At 43.6% G+C, this 23,931-nt stretch overlaps 1 protein-coding gene across 3 annotated transcripts in view; it reads left to right on the forward strand.

Moving 5' to 3' along the window:
- Window positions 1–18,393, forward strand: part of VWF (von Willebrand factor) — a 203,144-nt gene extending 184,751 nt beyond the window's left edge. For 2 of the 3 annotated variants that reach the window (XM_006266925.4, XM_014606374.3), the window contains exons 47-52: window positions 1,096–1,212; window positions 2,478–2,576; window positions 3,946–4,074; window positions 5,466–5,505; window positions 14,929–15,026; window positions 18,049–18,393. In XM_006266925.4, the coding sequence (XP_006266987.3) occupies window positions 1,096–1,212; window positions 2,478–2,576; window positions 3,946–4,074; window positions 5,466–5,505; window positions 14,929–15,026; window positions 18,049–18,234 (669 nt within the window). In that variant the 3' untranslated portion in view covers window positions 18,235–18,393. Of the gene's footprint in view, window positions 1–1,095; window positions 1,213–2,477; window positions 2,577–3,945; window positions 4,075–5,465; window positions 5,506–12,004; window positions 12,238–14,928; window positions 15,027–18,048 lie in introns of those variants that run through there. The other variant, XM_019482200.2, reaches the window with a different exon arrangement.
- The last annotated feature ends 5,538 nt before the right edge of the window (window positions 18,394–23,931 follow it).

The following is a 23,931-nucleotide window of genomic DNA, read 5'->3' on the forward strand; positions in this document are numbered from 1 at the left end:
CAGAAATGGAAGTTGGGTCTCCGTCCCTGCAGAGACAAAGGGTTTTGTGTTTCTTGCCTTAGTCCAGAATGGTAGGGCCACATATAATGCGTGAGATGGTTGCAACTTCCACGGACACTTCTTCCCATCCTGCTGCCACAGGTTCATCAGTCAGTAAAAAACAAATAAAATCAAATAGCTTTTATTCACTGTCAGTTACTTCGTTAGCCCAATTGACCTAGGGGAGAAATGCCAGAGTGCACAAAATCCAAAGCTCTCCTGAAAACGTACACCTTTATATATACATAAGGTGTGTCAAACACACATCGGGTATTGTATATGTCCATGTGTTAGCTTGTGATCCGCCAGGCTGAATCTGGACTGCAGGTGTTCTTCTTGTCCCGGAGCTGAAAGGCCAGCAATGACTGTGGTAGTCCTGTGTTTGGGTGGCAGCATGGAGCCATGTTCAGGGGGTAGCATTGCTCCAGGACCAGGGGGGCAGAACAGGGCTGGGGGTGGGGGCAGCACAGGACTGCCTTCAAATAGTAGCATGGGCCTGGGGGGTGTCACCACAGCCATGTCCATTGTAGTCCAGGGACCCCAAATTCTGCAGCAAGCCATGCTCCCTAACTTCTGTTAGCCCGCTGGACTATGGGGGGCTTGATGCAATGGTTCTACAGGCCAGATGTTGCCCCCAGGCCAGATGTTTGACACCCCTCACATACATTAGTCTTTGAACCATCCAATCACAAGCTAACGCATGAACAGGCACAGCTAGATATGATTCCTTTTTCTTGCATTTCCATGCATAACCATTTAATCTATTCTCTTACATTTCTTCCCTACCGTATCAACTTCCAAGTCACTCAGGAACCTTCACTTTGACTGAGGAGCCACTGAATAGAGGGCAGTTGCAATCCATTTTTAACCATTTCAGACTTTTACACCTTGCAGGATACTTGCCACATTTTTGCTGTATCTCAAGGTGGGTCTGACCATCAAGGAGTCCCTGGAGGGCTTTCCTTCCTAATACAGCCAGCACAAATTCCCTCGAAACTGAATTCACTCATTAAAGAAATGGTCACTGAACATTGCTAACAGCATCTGATGTTTCAGGTAGGGAAGCGCTTGATGGTGGATTTATGCACGACGTGTGAATGCACCACGCAAAGAGGACAGTTTCGCCAGTACAGACTTGAATGTAGAAAATTTTCCTGTGCACCCTGTCCAAAGGTGAGTGGGAATGTGTGTGTGTTTGTTTATTAGATTTAAATCCCTCCCTATCCAAAATGATGAAATGTAAGAACCTTCCAGATTAACTCTGCGGGGCCCCTTGGCTACCTCTCCCAGTGTACGTGGCTCTATTTCAGAGACTTTGGGATCTACCTCTCCCTTTCCTCAAAGATTTGCTGAGACAGGGTTGAGTATGGTGCTGTATGAAGACATATTCTGAATATCATCTAAATCCTCGCTACCAGAAAATATATCAAGTTTCACTGTAGTGAGGTCTAAAACACTATGGGTTTACCAGCTGACTTGTGGCTTGTAAGCAGAGCCAAGCCTCTTCATTGTAGGGAGCAGGGAATGCTACCTCCTGGAGCTCCCTCCAGTTTGATCTGCCCCTACTGTGGCTTGCAGCTCAGCCAGGCCTCCACACAGCCATACCTTTTTGCTGTTCCACATTGCATCAACCCTGGCCAGGCCATTTCTGCATGGTTGGATCAACACCATGCAGCTGGAATCGGCCCTGGCCAGGCCATTGCTGCCCAATGGACCAGGCCTTGACTCAATACAGTGACACAGGAACAGGATGTGATTCCTTAGCCTCGGACTGGCTCGGCCAGGGTCAATTCAGCCATGTGAGACTTGGAAATTTGGCATCATGGGAGTGGTGGCAGTGTTAACTGCCACTGTTCTCCTACTACCAATTTTCCAGATATTTGGGGAGACCTGCAGGCTGATTACATGGGCCACACATTGAACAACCCTCTATTTGTCCCCTTCTCTTGCTTGCTTTCTGTTCCTCTTACCATATCTTCATGCCTAGTACCCCCCAGCTACTTCTTCTCCTTTTTCCCTGCGTGGACCTCTGAGATCTTCCACAATTTGCACAACATAATGCATTAGCTTGAATGATAAGTTCATATACGTGATGACTTCTGAAGTTCTTATAGCACTTGCAGCATATTAGTGCATTTTGCTTTTTTCCATAATCATTAGTGTTCTATGACCCTCGTCCTGCTTTATTAAAAGGCAATGGGAAATTTGCCATAAACGTAATGGACACGGGGTGAGGCGTCACAGGGCTAGTAACATTCACATATCTTACAACACAATGATACCACAAGACATCGTAATGTCAAGCTTTATAAAAACCAAATTAGACAGGACCAACCCATGAATTTTAATCAAGTTTAGATTTACTTTATCTTAGGAGGCAGATAGGTATATCCAGAGAATCAGAAAAAAATGCCAATATGAATTACCTTCAATTACAGAGTTATCGGATGGAAGAAATCAGTGGCTCCTGCTGTGGGAGGTGTGCACAAATTTCATGTGCCATCCGGCTGAGAAATGGAAGAATCATGTATTTGCAGGTCAGTATGAAGCGCACTCATTTTGTTGGCTGACTGTTAATGACATGGGAACTTTCATCTGAGGCATGTGGTGCCCATATTCCTTGCTTCTCTTCAGTACAAGACATGGAAATCTTTGGTAAACACACCACTATTTCCGTGAGAGCCTCTAGTTTTAATTGCTTATTTATATAGCTCTGTCAACATGTATGTCAGATCACATGCTTGCAAGACGGCAGGCATTTGTCATCCTCATTAAATGCCAAAACCTGATGTCGCTCTGTCTTTACTTGGGGAAAAATATCCCATTAACTTCAAAGAGAAATTTGTCTGAATAAGGACGGGGTAAAAACCTGAGCAAGGACCATGGGGCTTGGCCGCCCTTGGGTTGTAGCATGTGCTTCCATCTTTTGAGGAAAACATATATATGGATATTTAACATGGTTTTCGGGGGGGGGGAGGAATTCTTATAAGACCAAAAATTAGACCTGAAATGGATGAAAGGAAGTAGGAATATGCTGCTTTCTGAGGCACAATGGATATTTCTTTTTAACGAGTATGTCTTCTATGATGCTTTAAGAAGGACCCAAGGTCTATTTCAAAAAGTTGTTGGTCACTTAATCAAATGAATGAGCACTGGGTCCTAACTATAACTAAACACCAACCCAGCAAAAGTGTTTTTTTTGTTTTGTTTTGTTTTTTTTTGGGGGGGGGGGGGTTGTATTTGTGTGTTGTTTCATAGTTGGTAGGGTCGGAAGGGACCTGAGCAGATCATCAAGTCCGACCCCCTGCCATGGCAGGAAAGAGTACTGGGGTCAAACGACCCCAGCAAGGTGTCTGTCTAGCCTCCTTTTAAAGACCCCCAGGGTAGGAGCCAGCACCACTTCCTTTGGAAGTTGGTTCCAGATCCTAGCCGCCCTGACTGTGAAGTAGTGCCTCCTGATATCTAGCCTGAATCTACTCTCCGTCACCTTATGGCCGTTATTCCTTGTGTTGTATTGGATATTAATTTGTTCCTGTCTTGTTTGTCTTTGGGGGTGGATTTAGCGCAAAACACCAGATTTATACTACTTTAAGTTCTTTGAAACTCCTAGTATTTGGACCAGCATCTAATATTTTACTGAAAAAAACTAAAATCTTGTTTCTTGCTGAAAGGCATTCAGCAATCAGAAATCATTCTAGAACAAGGGAAGGGATAGGAAAACCAGGAGTAATGGGTTTATCAGCACAATGATTCTAACATTACTTTCACTATAGAGGCATATTAATTGAATTGCCATTCAGTTAAAGAATAAATGAGTAATACAGTTGCATTTTATAGCTCCCTAAAAATGTTGATCTCCTAGGGGTGATTTTTGTGCTTAAGCTAACAACTCTTAAATCTTTACAGCCAAATGAGACAGTGCAAGATGGCTGTGACAGTCATGTCTGCAAAGTGAATGAAAAACAAGAATTTATCTGGGAAAGGAGAATCACTGGTTGCCCTCCATTTGATTCCAGGAGATGCTTGGCTGAAGGAGTAAGTAGTGAAATGGGCCCAATTTGTGCATTTCTTAGTAATCTCTGTCTTATTTATGGATCTGTACATAAGTATCATATGTGCAGTAGGGTTGAGAAACCCCAAATACCATGTGATGCCTCAGCTAAGCAGAATATGTATTTTCTCTTAGTTTCAGAAAACCAATTAATTTTCTTTGTTATCTAATAAATTTCACATGCTTCAGCATATCCTAGTTTCATGTGGAATTGTGGTCCAATGCAAAGCCCATTTAAAGCCAGCCAATACCTAAAAGAAGATATTTTCCCTCCAGCTCCCAGAGCAAGGAGTTGTGAATATGCATCTGAGCTTTTGGAGTTTCAGTTGAACTGAATCTCCAGTCTCTAAGCATCACCGCTCACTAATGTAAATGTGTGTATGAAATCTAAAGGCAGATTCTGGCACTTGTAGCAACATTGTGTGAAGGAGGTAAAAAGATGTCATTAGTCCTCCTCCTTGCACAGGGAACTATCCTGGTGTTTGCACTTCCTTAAAGCAGTACCTATAGATTAATAGCATTGATAGATGTTAGTACCCCCTTTCCCCTCCCCAGTTCTGCAGCAACAATCCAGGGCTGGAAAGTGGAGTGCAGACAGAGTTTTTTTTTAAAGGGTGAAGCATTTGCTGCTCCAACACATGCTGATCCAGAGGAGTTTTGTCTATCTGTGAATATTTCTTCTAGAATTGCACGGGGTGGGAAGAACATAAACCCAACTATAAGTGGATTTGTCACACACATGAAAGGTGGATAGAGTTCTGAAAATCTTCATGCATTACTTAGAAAATCAGGAGTAATCTAGGTCTTTGAATGTTACACCTGTTTAAATAGTTCAGCATTGTGTTTCATCATGTTATCATGGCCTGCTGATGATCACAATTATTGTTATGGACTGGATGGTGCCTGGTCATCTTGGTGTAAATCAAGAATGAATAACTGCAAATAAGTGAAATTATGCCCATACAAGAACAGAGAAAAAGCAGCGGGTTTTACAAAGGTTTTAATATTGCAGAAAAATGGGTATTGGGAAAAGTCAGTTTATTTCAAAAGGCTGCTTTTAAGTAAGCAAGAACAATATTTTTCAGGAAAACAAGGGAGCTGTGGCTTTGAGTGATAAAAGTTGGTTTGTGTAGCTAATGGCATTCAAGGTGATAATTATACCCCAAAAGTAATATCAGTTGGCCATGTGGACAGATGCACAGCTTTTAAATATTCTTTCAGTTTAATGAAGCAAAATTATAGGAAAAGAAGTTTTGTTGCAGACTCATAATACAGAATTTGTAACTTAGAAAAGGAATGTCATTCTTTGGATATTTTTGGGTGCGTGTGTGCAGCTATTTTTTGCCTCTAAACTGAAACATATGTTCTCTCTTAGGGCAAAATTGCAAAAATTGACAATACCTGCTGTGAAACATGTAAGTACTTAAGCTGCAGATATCTTTCTTTTGCAACTTCACAGGGTGCAAACTTCTATATGAACAGCCATGTTTTGCATTTTTTCAGAGGAATAGCTACCAGGAGCGGCAGAGGTTGGGCTGGCTGTGGCAATGGTGGTTGGAGGGCAAGAAATGGTGGCAGAGATGCTATTCTTGCATCCTCTTTAAGTGGATGCCTAGAGATGGTGCCTTCATCATCCACCCCTCACTTCCCTACAGTGTCACACAGGCATGCAGGGACAGACTCAGGAAGGGCACAGCACATACCGAGACGTAGGTATAGAGGGGGATGTAAAAGACAACAATAATAAAACAAAAAACAACCCCCAAACCTGTTCTACAAGTATATCAGAAGTAAGAGGAAGACCAAGGAAGGATTAAGTCCCTTAATAAATGCAGAGAGTAATCTAATAAGGATGATGCAGAGAAAGCTGAAATATTTAATGCATTTTTTACTTCAGTCTTCACAGATAAGGTCAGCTACCAGGTGGCAAGGATAGGGGAAGAGGTAATTATCTTAGTGTATAGCAAAAGGACAAATTAGAAATTATTTTGAGAAACTGGATGTTTTCAAATCAGCAGAGAACGTTGAGTTTTATCCTAGAGTACAGGCAACCCCCGCCTAGTGCTCTTAATTGGTTTCTGAAAAAACAAGCGTTAAGCCAAAAGAGCTTTAAGTGAAACCAAAAGTATTTGATGGCCCAAGATGGTGACCGCAATTGTTTTTAATGACCCAAGATGGTGACCGCGAGTGTTATAACAAAACGTGCTGAGTGCTAAGTGAAATCGGGTATCAATTTAAAATGAGTGTTATAGTGAAATAGCACTAAGCAAAACAGCATTCAGTGAGGGTTGCCTGTACTGATTTGGCTGAGGTAATTTCAGAGCCATTAGCTATTCTTTCTGAGAACTCCTAGAGTTTGCGTGAGGTTTTGGATGACTGAAAAAGACTGTGAATAAAGCGCCCATCTTTAAGAAAGAGGAGAAAGTGGATTTGGGGACTTGCAGACCAGTCAATATGACCTCAATGCCCTGAAGGACCATGGGGAATGTCATCAAGGAATTCATTTCTAGCTGTGTAGAGGTTAATGAGGTGATCAGGAACAGCCAGTGAGGACTTGTCAAGAGCAAGTCATGCTTGACCAACCTGATTTATTTTTACTATAAGGTGATGGACTTTGTTATTAGGGAGGGGAGAGCAATGGATGGTGATATACCTCAATTTTAGCCAGGCTTTTGGCACTGTCCCCCATGTAATTCTCATCAGTAAGTCAAGGAAATGAAGTCTAAACAAAATTTTTGTAAGGTGGATATATAATTGATTGGTTTGTCATGCTCAAAAGAATAGTTACCAATGGATCAATATATAATTGGAAGGACATACCAAATAAGGTTCCCCAGGGGCATGTTCTGGGTCTGGTGCTATTTAACATTAATGGTCTGGAAGATGGGAATGAGTGCACAGTTAGCAAACTTGCAGATGATACCAAGGTAGGTGGAATTGCAGACACTTTAGAGCACTGATTAGAATTCAGAATGACCCTGGAAAACTGGAGAAATGATCAGAAATTAAGTAAACAAAATTAAGTAAGGACAAATGTCAAGTCCTGCACTTAAGATGGAACGGCTGTATGCACAAATACAGAATAGGGAATGACGACTCAGAAGGTTGCAGTACAATGGAAAAGGACCTAGAGAATATGGTGGGCTGCAAGCTGAATCTGAGTCAACAGTGTGCTCTTGCTGTAAAAAAAAAAAAAAAAAAAAAAAAGCAAAAAAAAAAGCACCAATAGCATTCTGGGTGGTATTAGTAGGAGTGTTGTTTTCAGGTAGAAGCAGGTGATGCCTTCCCTCTTTTTGGCTTGGGTGTGGCTTCACCTGGTGTACTGTTGTTGGGTACAAAGGACCAACTCACAGGATCATAATAAATTCTAGTTTATTGGATGGGATGTGAAGTTACCAATAAAATCATAAATGCAAACTTTGAGTTATGGGTGGTACTGGTCACCTTAGCATGCGCGTGCGCGCACGCGTGCACACACACACACACACACACATACATGCACTCACTCATTAAAACCCATGTAGTATAGTGTGTAGTGGCTGCTGTAGTGATTGTGAGCACTGGTTTAAGTATATCTACCTATCCAAGGCCCTGTAGTCTGCTGTTGATGGTCAGCTTCCTTCAAGGTGATATCTTCTCCAGAAGGGGGCCGCCTGCTTGTTTTCCTATCTCGGTAGGTCAGGTGCTGGATGAGAGGGCACCACTGAGGGTCATGCTTCACTGCCTCTCATTCCTTTCTGGCAGACTTGTGTAATCCCCCAACATCATCTTGGCTACCCAATCTGGAGGGCGCTGTCCCACGTGGGTAGTAGTACCTGACAGCTGTTAGTCACAGGGGTCTCTGCCTGCTGGTACCTGAAGTTTCAGGAGTCCACCCTTGACTTATTGACTTAATGGCTGTATTGTTGTGGGTTAGAGGAATAGTCTATAGGGTGAGTGCTCAAGTTCCAGGAATCGGTTCTTTAGCTTGATTAACTTAAAATGGAGTTCCTTTGGCTAGGCTATTGTCTACTGATGATCATCATTCACTTGCATTCACTCAACAGATTTATCACTTTACAATTACAATTTCAATGCAGGTTTAACAATGGTCCAGGGTGTAACTTCATTCTACAGGGAGTACATTCCTTAGGAGTTTAAAAGTATCAAATATGAAACACAATGCCATGGTACAGATGACAAATGAAATATGAAATTGCACTGTGAGAAATATATAAAAATGCAATGTGAGGTAGTGAGGATCAAAGGCTACTGGGGACAGTAAGTGAGTTAGGTTAGCACAGGATATATTTACAGTCTTTGCAGTGGATATTTTAGTTATTTTGGGTTTTTTTAGTGACACTGAGCTTAATTGATATGTAGACATAGTTTCTAGGTTTCTCCTACAGAAAGCCACTTCAGCTTTCTGGCTGGCTCTGAGTCTTGCCACACCCATGCAATGTGTGTGCTAGCTCTCTGCCAGTACTTGGAAAAGAAATGCACAAAATGGCGGGGAGGGGGGGAGGCATGTTGCAGGCAAGAAGGGGCTTCTGTTATATCCATGTCTGGAAGGAAAATGTACAAAGGGGGCTTTCTGTTACACTCTCTGTCCAGTTTGGGGTTCTTCAAGAAAGATATGGTCAAAATAGAAAGAGTCCAGTGGGGAGCAACAAAAATGATTAGAGGTGTAAAAAAGATGACCTTTTAAAAAAAAAAATAGAAGCTTAGAAGGATTGGGATATTTTAATTCAGAGAAGAGAAAACTGAATTGGATTGGATAAGTCCTTTAATACATGAAAGGACATGATGAGAGACTCATCTCTGTGAGTGCAGGTAACAGGTCAAGAAGTAGAAGTCTTTAATTGCACCAAGCAAAATATAGGTTGGATATTAGGAAGAACTTTTAACTCTACGAGTGGCTAAGCACTAGAAAGAATCCCTGGGGAAGGGGTGGAGGAATCTCTATCCTTGAATGTTTTTTAAGAGTAAGTTAGACAAATGTTTGTCTGGGATCGCTTAGACAAAGCAGGGAGTTGGATCAGATGACCTCCAGCCCTATTTTTCTATGATTCTATAATACACTTGTAGAAATCCTGCTTGTTCACAAATAATTTAGTAATGAAAAATGGAAGGAAATATTTAACAAATGTGTATTTATAGTGAATAGCTTCACTTGATCCCAAAGTAAATAGTTAAGGGGCAAGCCCTTAGGCATGGGTGTAGTAGATCCTCACACACAAATTTCAGGTGAGTGACTCCAGGTGGGAATTCAGTTTGCAAGAATAAAGGTTGCCAGATTGAGCCCTTATTCCCACACTAATCTTTGAATATTTTGGGGAACATGCAGGCTTTCAGTTTGAAGCTCTTCAAGTCCCTCAGGGAGTAATTCTGAAGTTAGCGCAGGTTTTCAAATTAAAATGCACTCCCTTTTAAGGTTAAAATGTCAACACCTTGTTTGCCCTCTGTGTGCTCTCTCTTTTTAATTCTATGCAAGTGCTAATAAATAAAAGATAGCAGGCACAGCAGACCATCACAACACAGGCACAGTAATTGCTGTAACAATACCCTTCTTTGGGGAAGTTAACTCCAAGAGTGTTTCCTACCATTGCCTGTCTATATATCAGTGAGTTCCAGTTTAAAAAAAGAAAAGTCAGAAAGGTATCAAGACACTTGACTATCACTGAATGGCTCCCTCTGGTAATTCAGTGAAGAGGGCTTTTTATCTACCAGGCTTCAAGAAAAAATTTAATGTGCAAACCTGTCTATTAACCCTTACATCAAACAGATTTCAACATTCTAGTTAAAAGATTCACAAGGGACTGTAATTCATTAAATGAGAGAATATAGTGGGTGCTATAAGGACAGTTACAAGGAAAACATCCACTTCCAAACAATGTCCATTGCAGGTGGTGAAAACTGTACCTTCTTGTGCCACGAGGGGCTACTCTCTCTAAAAATGAGCCCACACTGAGGGAAGGCAAAGCGGTGTTTGTCCTTACAGTCCCTTGCTCCGACTGAATTCTGTTTGGAGAAGACTATTTTAAATTCAGATTGGAGCTGCAAAAGAGTATTATCCAGAGGCTGCAGAGGGAAGAGCTGAAATCTGTGTGCCCACTGGACACACTGGTCTTGCCACCACCTATACTTATACTGTGCTACCTACTTTTGGTGCAGCCCTGGCAAGCTCTGGGCTCCAAGGTCGGGCAAAGCTTATAGGTGCTGTATTCCAGTGCAGGCAGATTCACCACTACCATGAGCCCCTCATCAGGCAGGAGCCAGTATGTCCCAAAGCTGAACCAAACTTATTATCCAGTAATTATCTTTGTGCCTACAATGTAAAGTAAAGCAAACCATGCTGTTTACTCTCATATGGGAGGCCTGTGTGTAAACCTCCAGTGTGGCCACTTGTTTTCCAAATTGACACAATCTGAGCATATTTCCAAAGCCTCTGGTTTTGGAGTGCAGGGCTTCTCTTGCTAGAGAAGAGATGGGAGACCTTTTGTAATGATTAGACAAGGGTTATTGTCTGAGGGCACTTTGCACACAGAAACCCTGGTAGTCTTCCCTCATTATAAAACACCTAATCATAAGGGTATACCTAGACTGAGAAGCAGGGCAGATATCTGTGTTCCCACAGCTGGACCACTTCCAGTATTCACCCTAGCTTGTGTAGACCTTGTTCATTATCTGTATCCTATATAGTGCAAAGTAAACATACCCTAACGAAACACCACCTGTCCTGTCTAGTATCACCACACAGGGAGTCACCTACTCCTAGTCTGGAAAAAGCAATCTTGGAAATGATTGTTAATCTTGGGGGCAGGAACCAGTGCTGGGTTTAATGCTGGAGTCAGTGCATTGTAGCATAAATGTACCCAAGGTAGCTTTAAACTAGCCAGATGAGGTACTCTGAGCAGCACAGATTCAGCAACACAGAGTATTTGTCCAACTTCTTGGGTGGGTTTGGCAGCCTGCACTGAGATTTTGGCTGCCATGTATTGCTGCTCTCAGTATTTGAGCCAGACAGCTTAAAATATTTGCTTAGGTATGTCTACACTGCAGTCACAACAGTGACTAAAGCAAGGACTACCCCCTTGTCACTCTGCCATGAATGTTTTAGCCAAATGAGCATGTGTATTGACTCATGCGATTTAAAGGGATTCTTTACCTGTCATGCGTGGGAATAAGAATAGTGACTCATGAGATCTTGTGGATGGGTGGATAGGTTAAAGTGAAGAAAAATGAAAGCTGCCTCAGTTTTTTGCTTAGAATGAAGCGCACCATCTTCAACCACCCACTCCTGCTCCCAAAACACACTACTGACTCTAACTTACTAAGTATAACCTTACCAGTTAGTCATTATGATGCCAGCCTCAATCTCTGCAATGGAACAATGACTGTATACAGACATTTGGGGAGGTTAAGGGGAGGTTAGATTGAGTTAAAAATAGCCTCTTGACCTAAGGTAAGTTGGGATGGGGTGGGACTAGTGCAGGGGACAAGCAGACACTGTGAGGGGGGGAGATCAGGGGGTCCATGGAGGGATTTGGGTGGGGCAGGCAGGGTCCACAGGGGTATTGGGTGGCGGCAAGGTCTACAGGAGGGATTGGGGGGCAGGCAATGTCCATGGGGAGGATGGTGGGGGGGGGGAGAGGATGGGGGCCTTCACCACCATGTCCTAGGACAAGGGGCTATTTTTAGCATTTCTGGCAAATGCAGTGTACAGAAGCCTTCTTTCACCCCCACTGCATTAACCTTAGAGCAGCATTTTCATGAACTCTCTTGTACTTTCTAAAGGAGCTTTATCACTGGTGATCACCTGTCTTTCAGAGAGATTTAAATGCAATATACATATGTTAAGCCTTCAGCTATCATAATATATTTACTTGAAAGCCACATTCTCTCTCTCTGCCGCTCTTGTCACTTCTCCAACAGAGGCCCACACCCAGCATTTCTAAAGGAGCTTTATCACGCTTTCACAGATTTTCTTCAGATTGGCAGCTCTGAGCCTAGCAAATATAATCTTTTTTTGGGTACGTGTCTTTCTTTCTTTTTATTCCATTCTTTATTTAATTATCTTCAGTGGCCTAACAATCTATCAAGGCCTGCATTATGCACATGCAGTCTGCTATATAATGTATATGGAATGTTTGGACTTGGCGCAGTTGCCCTAAAAACAGAGTAATGTAACAGTTATTTAATCTTAGATAATGAAGTAATCAGTTTTTCATGACTGTAAAGATTGATGTATCGGTGCCATAACCTTTCCAAGCCTCGAGAGTGTTTATGTCTTTCCGCTTTTTGTACCTATTCAAAGAACCAATTGTCTCCAGTTCAAAGTTCAGTTCTGGAGGCTGACTGCTTCTCTCAGGGCTTGTATGCGCTGGGACATCTAGGAAACCATTGTATTTCTCAACGGAGTCAGAATCATCCCACAGCTGCTGAATTAGCTCATATGCTAGCGTTAATGGTTCCTAACTTTAGACAGTAAAGGAGCCCATGACTGAATAGTCTTAGTGCTGGAGACCGTCTACTTTTATCCTTCCTCCATGGTTGTTTCAGCAGGGTCTGAACTTTGGGACCTCAGGGCTCATTATTTTTCCTGGGCTTTTGCTCGTGAGTGTGTGACAAGGAGCTGGTGTTAGTCAAGTATTTGGTTCTTTATAGAGGATGATCTTTTCCACCCCACATCCCTATTTCTGAAAGATGCAAAGTTAGGTTTCTGCTCCTTATGCTTTTTTGTTTTTTTACCTTGACTATGCATGTTGCATCAAGTTATGTACATGTGACCTGAGGTCTATGGAGGGGTTGTGGCTTGTGAAAATGAAATAAAAAATGTAATTGGTTTATCAGTCAGGAGCAAAGAAATCGGGAGGGTAGGATGAGATGCTGATGACAGTTATTTTGAAATGGGATTTGTGTCTACTATTGTGACTGCCCGTGTCTTCATTCTACTTGGACAATTTTTATCCAATGAAGTGATGAAAACTTTGAAAGTGAAGTGGCACTTCCAGCCCTGCAGCCAACTTTTCAAGCTTATGGAGTATTTTCAGGTGAAATGTGAAGCCCTGGAAAGGCAGAAAGTCAATAGGTCTGCCAACAGTACCTTGGAAAAGGTACTGACAGCTGCTTTAGCTGCTGGGAAGATTCATATCTTGAAAACACGTGTGTTTATTTGGCCAATTGTGCATTCACTCAGATGACTCCTGTGTGCTCTGAATGATAGTGGGAAGTTTCAGAAAATGAAACAAGGATATATTGGTAAAAAGACAGCCTTGAGCTCTGAATAACAGGTTATCTGCCAGTCATAGAAGATTCAGTTGCTAGCTAGAATTAAGTAAAGTAAATTCATCTGTACACATGGTGATGGTCCATGTTAACACTGAAAATAAAGAAACAAACAGCAGGTGTTTGCTATGCCTATGCAGGCCACTGATAGAGTGTGGACCAAGATATGGTATTCTGGCATAACATTTGAATTGGTTCGTGTTTGGGAGAGCATCTGTCCTGTGGGTCAAGTCATGAAGCCTACTATACAGTAGGCTTCTGTCCACAAACAGGCATGAGAGGAAGAGCACCCTGTCAAGTCCATGGAGCAGCAGTACAGCTACCTTGTTGCTATGATACATATGAGGCATATGTGCCATATATTGGGGGAATAACCAAAAGCACTGCTCTGGTTCCTCCCAGAACCAACCAGCCTCCAACTTACAAATACATGCTGCAAGTCAGGAACAGCTGTGACGTGTGTGGATTCCTCAGCAGATAGAGAGGGGGCAATGAGAACTTCCTCCACTGATATAACCAGGAGCACCAAGCAGTGTGTACTAGTTTGAAATCCTGACCCTACTGACAATGGCAAAACTTCTACTGATGATAATTGGCTCAGGCTGTCACTCTAAGTAGTGGGAATGCAGAATGTAACCCGCTTATCTTCATGCAAAATCTAGCACTTGTTTATAAAGTGCACATTTCTAATAAAGGTCTGCCAGTCTGTTCTGAATGTCTTTGCAGGGGAGGGTTGATTTCATAACAATTGTGATGTTATGGAGTATTACTCTACAAATACTCACTCTAATTCCATCTGGTCATACTCGGACTGAATAGATAATAAAGTATTTATATCAGTGTGATCCTTTCCTGCACTATATTGCCTGAATCTTACACTCGGGAGCCTCTAGAGAAAACTGTTGTAGTAAACACATGCACTCATGTACATACCCATATGTACACACATACTTAGAAATAATCCTTGTCAATATGATCTCAATGGATACTCTCGATGGAATAGTGTAGTCCTCAGATGCCATTAGAAAGCATCCTGTTTTATTTGTTAACAGGAGATTTTCCAGCACAAATCCTATTAAAGGGAAAAATAAGACACTGATTTCAAAACTATGCAATACAGCAAGAGACAGATAAGGGCAGATTTCAAGTCAAAATTAATTTCTAGTGTAACACAATGCAACTCTACTGATACCCACTGGAACTGGACTTTCTTACATCAGGGCTAAATATGTTGTAGGTGAAGGACAGTCACAGGGCCTTAAAATGTCACCCATCATAAAAAGGATTGTTTTATTGTCATTTCTTTCCATTTGGCTACTTTAATTTTAACACAGGAACTCAGTGTTATTCATTAGACTTTTAAAGCTGAAGTATTAGATATTCACACATCATTTATTTGCCCCAGGGAAGCACACATCTTTGTTTTCCTAGAGCTCTTGTGATGGCTGTATGTATTTGGGTGTAATAAGTACCAAGTAGTGTTCAGAGATTTAAAAAAGAACAAAGATGCATCTAAAACCACTGGCAACATTTACAAATGGATTTAATTGCCTTTTTTCTTTATTTGGTAGGTATAGAAGCAGAATGCAGACCATTTGTTTCTAGGCTAAAATATATAAATATCAATGATTGCCTGCTTGAAAATGAAGTACTGATTTCCCATTGTGAGGTAAGAAAAATTTATTTTCCTTTTATCCCTCCTTCCACCTGAGGGGTCGGGGGGCAGCCTTTTGCTTCTCAGTGGTTTCCATTCCATCCTATAGAATGGGACACCCACTTCTGTCCGTGTCCCTGTTCCAGTTACCATTACAGACCGGGACAACTGGAGTTATGTGAATTTGAACTCAGTTCTGCAATATATTTTTCCTTCCTCAAGCTGATATAGAAGCCATGTTTACAACACAGAGAAAGCATAAAGGCTTCAATCATACTATTGCTTCCCCATGCTCCTTGAAAAACATACAGGGTCCCAGGGGCTATGCTAGAATCTCCTGCATATGAATGAATTTCACTCTTAATATTGGGCCCAGCTTTCAAAGCTGGGTATCTGAGGTTAGGCACATTATAACCCTTTTTAGACTTCTAAGCCGATACATCAGTTCCTAAACAACTGTATTTAAACACCTAACATTTAGGTATGCAGGTTTTAAAAAATGGGCTTTGCAATATCAGACATGACTTCTCCCTTAGCCCATGCACTATACTACATGTCTCATGTATTTCCATAATTTGAACAAAAGCACAATGCTATGGAATTTTCCTATTCATCAGTCACTTCATATAATACAACAAACTCGATTTGAAACAGGAGCATAACATTCTTTCCAGATGTCTCCTTTGCTCTTTGATGGACAGCTCTAGGAAGTAACTGAGAAACTCTGTTCCCAGGCTGGTTTCACCAGAATAATTCCTCATTCTGTTTTTTGTTATGCTTGAAATTATTTCCTTAAATCCCACGAGGTTAATGGGTGAGGCAGTTTTCTTTAGCACCCTATCATTTCTTTGAATATTGTGGTAGATAAATAAGGGTCTTTCTCCTTTCCATGACAAGCTGGAAAAGTTTGGGAGTTGAATGCATTGAGATTGCATTTGCCATCATTTCCAAGATGGTAGGCTTCCAGTTGGTCTTCTGGCTATACTCTGCTTGAGGGGAGGATGTTCCCATAGTGCAAAATTCCTGTCCAGTACCTACCTGTCTCCAAAATAAGAAAATTGTTGCAATATCCTTTGTCTCCACGAACTGAGTGCCAGTTGTATCTAAGATAGGGTTGGGTATTTGACCAGTCAGATAATGTTCGGTCCATTGACTGGTCAAATTTCAGTTAAAAATTGTAAAAAAAAATTGCTAATAGGTCCAAATAATACATAGACAAAGCACAAATTTTGTAGGTTTTCTTTTGTAAAACTGCTATAATCTTCGACCAGTCAAAAATATGCAGTCAACTGACTGCTTAATTGATAATACTTGGCTGATCTATTGACCAGCTTGCCAACCCTAGTTTAGGAAAGGGTCAATGGCAATTTTCCTAAGAGTAGAGATTTTAATTTAGAAAAATGTATCAATTTCTGTGACACCGTTTTACCAATTCCAACTTCCCAATGCTGTTTGAATTAAGATTAAGTCTTAGGTCCTCTCCTAAAAGCTGTTAAATAATGTTATGAGAGACAGTGTCTGTTATGTTCCTTCTCAGAAATTACTGCATCAAGGAGTTACTGAGCAATTTTAACACACATGCATACCACCTGTGAAACAGTTTGGGATATCATAGCACAAAAAGCATGATGTAAATTTTCCAAATCCTGAAATCTTAGCCTTTCCCAAAGGGAGTGGTATGCATGTTTTGTTTGTTTGTTTTTTTCAAGTAAGGATTGAATAAAACCAAAGTAAGGACTACTGGGTTCATCATTTCCTCCTCTTTATTTTGTTTTTACACACTGCAAATAGTTAGAATAATGAATATGGATAACTAATGTACAAAAGATTGGGCTGATGCAACTTGTAGAGAAATAGGCAAAGTAACAGAATGAATCTTAGAGAAATAGGCAAAGTAACAGAATGAATCTGATAAGGATAAAATACAATAAGATGTGGAGTATCAATGAGAAATCAAAGTGAGACATTTGTTGTGTTGCTTTCTCCAGTATGTTTAGTTGATTGCAGTTAAGGCACGTAGAGGTAATTGTACTAAATCAAGATAAAAAAACATTACTCCTCTTTGTGCAGCACTGGTAAAGTCAACTACTGTATGCTTTTAGAAGTGGTTGGAAAATGTTATTTCCCTAGAAAATATTGATAGAAAATATAATTTTTGTAGGTAAAAATTAGAGTCGTTTTTAATTTTAACTTTTTTTGACATTTTCTTAATTTTGACAAAAAGTCAAAACGTGGCAAAGAAAACTGGAATTTGTGGTTAAAACCCCAACTCTGAACACCAGTTTTTAATTTACCATTTACTATTTGAAAAACTTTTCAAGAAAGTAGACTTTGCAAATTTTTATTTAATTGAAAACCCCATTTTCTATCAAGAACAAGTTTTGCCCGGCTTGAATTACGTGTATAGTCTGAGTTACTGTGTTAGAGAACAGATATAGAAAAACTGGAAGGTGTGGTAGGAAAAAAACCCACTAAAGAGTTTAAGGAGAATGACATAAGAAGATACAATAGGGATAATGAATATACATAGGACAGGAAATAAAGAACTCCTAGATATGCCTGAAAGAGATGTTAAGATCCTGTTGCCCATGTGACTTCTCCCCACAATACTTTATTAGATCCAACTGAAAAAACTTTTGAATACAAACTTTCAAAAGTGCTTTAAACTTTAAACTGTGCTTCCTGTTAGCGTTTCCTGGTGGTACCTGGGCCCAGGAAGTTTACCACAATATTAAAAGCCTTCTAGGATAATCTTATTGAAGCTATTTGTTTGTGTGACATTGATTCTTTTTGGTTAGCAGTTTCTCATGGGTATAGATATGTTACTGGAGTTATAAGACCTTAGAATAATATATTTGATTGCTCTTCATCTCATATTTTGTGTGTCCAAACAAATGCTGAACTCCAGGCCAAAACTTCCATCAACTTTAATGTGGTTGCCTGGGTGTAACTGGGGGCAGAATCTGGACCTTGAAAATTACTCGACTGACTTTGAATAGTTTGACCAGATTCATATTGTCATTTATTTCCCTTTCAGGGCAAATGTCAAAGCAGTACCAAATATACCACTCAGCTGGATCGGTGGGAAGATCAGTGTAGCTGTTGTACAGCTACTCACACAGAGGTGGTGGAAGTCCCTCTTCTCTGTGTCAATGGCACGGTGGTGCAGCATGCAGTATCATCTGCATTGGCGTGTGACTGTCTGGCCCGTAAATGCACATAGTGGATCTGTCCAGAAGCATACTCATTTAATCTTAATTTTCATGACAAATGGGAATTTACCCAGCAATTCTCATTTAAGTGGCTTTTTTTATATTTATACAACCACTGCACTCACTGTATCAACATACCAAGCAATAAAAGTAAAGCTTATTTACTAGCATTTTGGCCTCTTTTACTTTCTGAATCCTGGTGAGAAATCTTCCAACTGTCCTTTTTTTCAAATGTCATTACTCATTTAATCCTAAGTTAACTATGTTCAACATAAATGTAGTGTTGCTGAAAAGTAACTCCATCATAAAATCATAGATAAGTAGGGCTGGAAGGGTCCTCAGGAAGTCATCTAGTTCAACATTTGCTCAAGGCAGGATCATTCCTTTCTAAACCATACTGTAAAAGTGTGTGCCTGACCCGTTGCTAAAACCACAAACATTCCTGTTGCACAACTAGAAAGCATATTGCCCAAAGACACAGAGAACACCCTAACCTGCCACAAGTAAAACAGGGGGATGAGGGCCTGGTCAGTGTCCTACCACTGGCATGTGCCCCCGCACTGCGACCAGTCCCACTGACTGGGGGGGGTCCCCCATGGCTGATCTCGTTGCCTGGGGGGGGCGGGGTGGTGATCTCGCTGCCTGGGGGGACCCCCACAGCCGATCCCGTGATGGCCGATCGTTGTAGCCAGTTGCTACAGTTGCTTCTGGGAGTGGCTGCAGCTGCTTCTGGGAGCAGCTGGAGCAACTGGCCAGTGCTTCCAGGGGGCCCCAGCACTCCTGCCTGCCTCCTCTGCCCATCGCCTAAGTGGCGAGCGCAGCCGGTCAGGGGTGCACCAGTGCTCCCCCTGCATGGGGTGGGCTGCGCTCAGGTGCACTCTGGATAGGTAGCAGAAAGTCCTGGGAGCGGGGGCTATGTGCTCCCACCGCTCGCCCAGCTGAGGCGGGGAGCATGGGACAGTGCCACTGCGCTGCCTCAGACAAGTGATGCACAGCAGCGGAAGCTGCTCCAGCCTCTCTGCAACTCCTAGACAAGTCGCAGCTTCGCCCTGCTCTGCCCCGGCTGGGTGAGCAGCAGCAGGGCATGGGGGCAGGTGTGTGCACCCAGAGAGGGGTGGGGCCCATGGCAGGGGCTATGGGGAATTGTAGGCTGGCTGCAGTCCCCCTATAGTCCCCACTCCACTGCACTCTGCGGGGCGAGCGGAGCCTGGGCTGTGCTCCAGGCTGTGGCTGTGGCTAGCCACCTGGAGTGCAGGCCTGGCTCCACCTGTCCCTGTGGCAGGTGGCTAGGGCTAGCCTCCAGGAGCACAGCCTGGCCCAGCCCACCCTATGCAGATCTGGGGGCACATGCCCGCTCCCACTCCCATGCCCTCCTGGACCTGTGGCAAGAGCCATCAGAGGAACCACCAGAAGAGCAGCTCCCTGATTTGGCAGTGTGTGGCAGGGTGCAGTGGCAGAAGCCCCCTTCCCCGAGTCCCACGCCTCCCCACCCTCGCTGTGGAGGCATTCATCTGCACCCCCCTGTCGGGACCCAGGGCAGCTGGCCAGCAGCTCTCCCTGACTCCCACCCGGGCAGATAAAGGTCCGGGGCCTTAGAAGGCCGTCAGGTGGGTACTTGTGACGCGTGGAGTGGAATTAATTAGGCAGACGCTTATCGGTTGCAAAGCAAGATTGTTTACTCATGTCAAGGTGGTGTAAGACGGAGGTCAGAGATACTTAGTTAGTTACAGCTTAGAGATCATCATAGATTCATAGATTCATAGATGTTAGGGTCGGAAGGGACCTCAATAGATCATCAAGTCCGACCCCCTGCATAAGCAGGAAAGAGTGCTGGGTCTAAATGACCCCAGCTAGATACTCGTCTAACCTCCTCTTGAAGACCCCCAGGGTAGGGGAGAGCACCACCTTCCTTGGGAGCCCGTTCCAGACCTTGGCCACTCGAACTGTGAAGAAGTTCTTCCTAAGGTCCAGTCTAAATCTGCTCTCTGCTAGCTTGTGGCCATTGTTTCTTGTAACCCCCGGGGGCGCCTTGGTGAATAAATCCTCACCAATTCCCTTCTGTGCCCCCGTGATGAACTTATAGGCAGCCACAAGGTTGCCTCTCAACCTTCTCTTGCGGAGGCTGAAAAGGTCCAGTTTCTCTAGTCTCTCCTCGTAGGGCTTGGTCTGCAGGCCCTTGACCATACGAGTTGCCCTTCGCTGTACCCTCTCCAGGTTATCCGCATCCTTCTTGAAGTGTGGCGCCCAGAATTGCACGCAGTACTCCAACTGCGGTCTGACCAACGCCCTATAGAGGGGAAGTATCACCTCCCTGGACCTATTTGTCATGCATCTGCTGATGCACGATAAAGTGCCATTGGCTTTTCTGATGGCTTCGTCACACTGCCGGCTCATGTTCAACTTGGAGTCCACTAGGACTCCAAGATCCCTTTCCACCTCCGTGCCACCCAGCAGGTCATTCCCTAGGCTGTAGGTGTGCTGGACATTTTTCCTCCCTAGGTGCAGCACTTTGCATTTCTCCTTGTTGAACTGCATCCTGTTGTTTTCTGCCCACTTGTCCAGCCTATCCAGGTCTGCCTGCAGCTGTTCCCTGCCCTCCGGCGTGTCCACTTCTCCCCATAGCTTTGTGTCATCTGCAAACTTGGACAGAGTACATTTCACTCCCACGTCCAAGTCGCTGATGAAGACATTAAAGAGTATCGGTCCAAGGACCGAACCCTGCGGGACCCCACTGCCCACACCCTTCCAGGTCGAGACCGACCCATCTACCACGACTCTTTGGGTGCGACCCTCTAGCCAATTCGCCACCCACCGGACTGTGCAGTCATCCACATCACAGCCTCTTAATTTGTTCACCAGTATGGGGTGGGATACCGTATCGAAGGCCTTCCTGAAGTCCAGGTATACGACATCCACCCCTCCTCCTGTGTCCAGGCGTTTCGTAACCTGGTCATAGAAGGAGACTAGGTTGGTCAGGCACGATCTGCCTGCCACAAACCCATGCTGGTTTCCCCTCAGCATAATTTGGCCTGCCGGGCTCTCGCAAATGTGAGCCTTGATAATTTTTTCAAATACTTTACCAAGGATGGAGGTGAGACTGACCGGCCTATAGTTGCCCGGGTCCTCCTTCCTCCCCTTTTTGAAAATGGGGACCACGTTAGCCCTTTTCCAGTCCTCCGGGACTTGGCCTGTGCGCCACGAGCATTCGAATATTCCCGCCAGTGGCTCTGCAATGACGTTGGCCAGTGCCTTCAGCACCCTGGGATGGAGCCCATCCGGGCCTGCCGACTTAAAGGCATCTAGTTCTTCCAAGTGACTCTGCACCACCTCAGGATCTACGCATGGAAGTCTGGCGCCTTGCTGCTGCCTCTCTACAACCCCAGTGAGAGACTTGTCGTGCCCCTCGCTTAGGAACACTGAGGCAAAGAACTCGTTGAGGAGTTCAGCCTTGTCCCCTCTATCTGTCACCAATTGCTTCTGCCCATTTAGCAGGGGTCCTATTCCTCCCTGGGCCTTCCTTTTACTCCCTATGTATCTAAAAAACAATTTCTTGTTGTCCTTTACTTGGGTTGCCATCCTCAGCTCCATGGTAGCTGTGGCCCGCCTAACTGCCTCCCTACAAGCACGAGCAGAGGAGGTATATTCATCTTTAGTGATCTCACCCTGTTTCCACTTTTTATGTGCTCCCCTTTTGGCCCTTAGGCTGCCCTGGATTTCTCTGGTCAGCCATGGAAGACTCCTGGCCCCTTTCCCTCTTTTGCCTGGCTCGGGATCGTCTTGCTTTGTGCCCAAAGGATCGTTTCCTTTAGGCACAGCCACCCTTCTTGGGCACCCATCCCATCAAAACTCCTACTCTGCAGTGCTTCCTTGACTAATCGCCTGAGTGCAATGAGATCAGCTTTCCTAAAGTCTAGCACTTTCACCCTACTAGTTACCTTTCCCACTCGCCGTCTTATGTTGAATTCTATCATAAGGTGATCACTGTCTCCCAGATAGCTACCGATTTGGAGGTCCCCTATCATGTCATCTCCCGTTGCCAATACCAGATCCAGTATGGCATTCCCCCTAGTGGGACCATGCACCTCCTGTGTCAGGTGGAGGTCCTGTACACAAGTTAGAAACCTGCGTGAGCGATGGGACCTTGCTGTCTGCGTCTCCCAGCAGATGTCCGGGTAGTTTAGGTCCCCCATGACTACCGCCTCTTTAGCTTTTGTGGTCTCCGAGAGTTGCCTCAGGAGCCCCGCATCTATTTCTTCCCCTTGGTGTGGGGGTCTGTAACAGACCCCTACCACCAAATCCCTTTCTCCTTGCCCCCCATGTAGCCTAACCCACAATCCTTCTACTTCCTCAGCCTCAGATTCTGTCTTGATGAGGGTTGATGTATATTGCTCACTGACATCGTTCAGTTGTTCTGCAGATATATATATACGGGCCGGCGGTCGGCTTATCGGGCATGCAGGGCAAGGGTACGCCAGGGAGGTCGCGGCGGGAAGACGCTGACAACTGATCAAATTGTCAGATTTACTCCAAGGTGTGGGCAGAGTTGTCTTCGACTTTGCGAAAAATGTAAGCCGGTTTTGTTTGTATGATAGCCAATTGTTTTTCGCCACATCATAAATCTAATTAGAATCGCCAATTATCTAGCGGTCTTTGCTAGGGTGTTATTTTCACAGGGTTACTCCTTGTTTTCTTTGACCAATTATAATGATTTATATAAAGCAAAGAAGGCAAAAGTTTTTATCTCTGTTAGTGGCGCAGCAATAAATTTCTTTTTGACATGCGCAGAAAAAAAGCGGTTACTATCATTATTGTTAACCCTTAGTTAACCTAGTGCAGAAAAAACTGTTTTAAATGGTTATTACTTGTTTGTGACATGGGCACTACTTAATTTGTTTGTGACACCCCCCATGCCCCTTCTCTCCCCACTCAGCCCACCACAACAGACTTACCTGGTGGAGGCAGCTGTGTCCTGTCCAGCATTGTCAAGGACTGCTGCCTTTATAGTGTATGGCTGAATCTCTGAATCGATTCAGACCTTTTAATGAATCTCCTGATTCAATTTGATTCAGATTCAGAGATTTGGGTGCCAAATCAGGCCAAATCTCTTCCGAATCAAATCGGCTACTGAAGCTTCCCACAGCCCTAATGTATGCCCATCATGGCAACGACCTCCTTGTCCCTGGCTTCTTTGGAAAAAATGCAGAAACCATCTCCTAACTTGTTTCCTTCCTTACATAGTCCCAGCCCTGAACATTCAGAGGTGATGCTGCAAGTATAGTCAGACTCAGGGAGGATTCAAAATCCCACCCCCACACGCACGCTCTCCTTGGACCCTTCTTTGAACATCTGGTTCACTTTCCCACTGCCCCTCAGCTTATCCCATGGCCTACACTGATGGGCTGTCATCTCAGTAGGGTACATTAGCACACGCAGAATGCCCTTGTTATTAATGCAGCTCTACTGATTCCAGGAGCTTGAGCTAGTTTGGGTCTCTCCATGCAGCTCAGCACTGTGAAGTGTAGACATAATCTGTGTCAAAGGTAAAAGCTCAGGTGGGGGGTTGTGCTGAGCCTCAGTAGTTCCACCAACATGCCAAGCAGGATGGAAAGTGGATCAAAGCCGCAATCAGTCAACAGCAGACTCAGTTTGGGAGCTGCTGCTTCTCCAATGAAGCAGGTTATACCCAAGGCCTGGGAGCTATACCACAA

This window comes from Alligator mississippiensis, chromosome 4 (genome assembly GCF_030867095.1).
Source record: "Alligator mississippiensis isolate rAllMis1 chromosome 4, rAllMis1, whole genome shotgun sequence".
Classification (NCBI taxonomy): domain Eukaryota; kingdom Metazoa; phylum Chordata; order Crocodylia; family Alligatoridae; genus Alligator; species Alligator mississippiensis.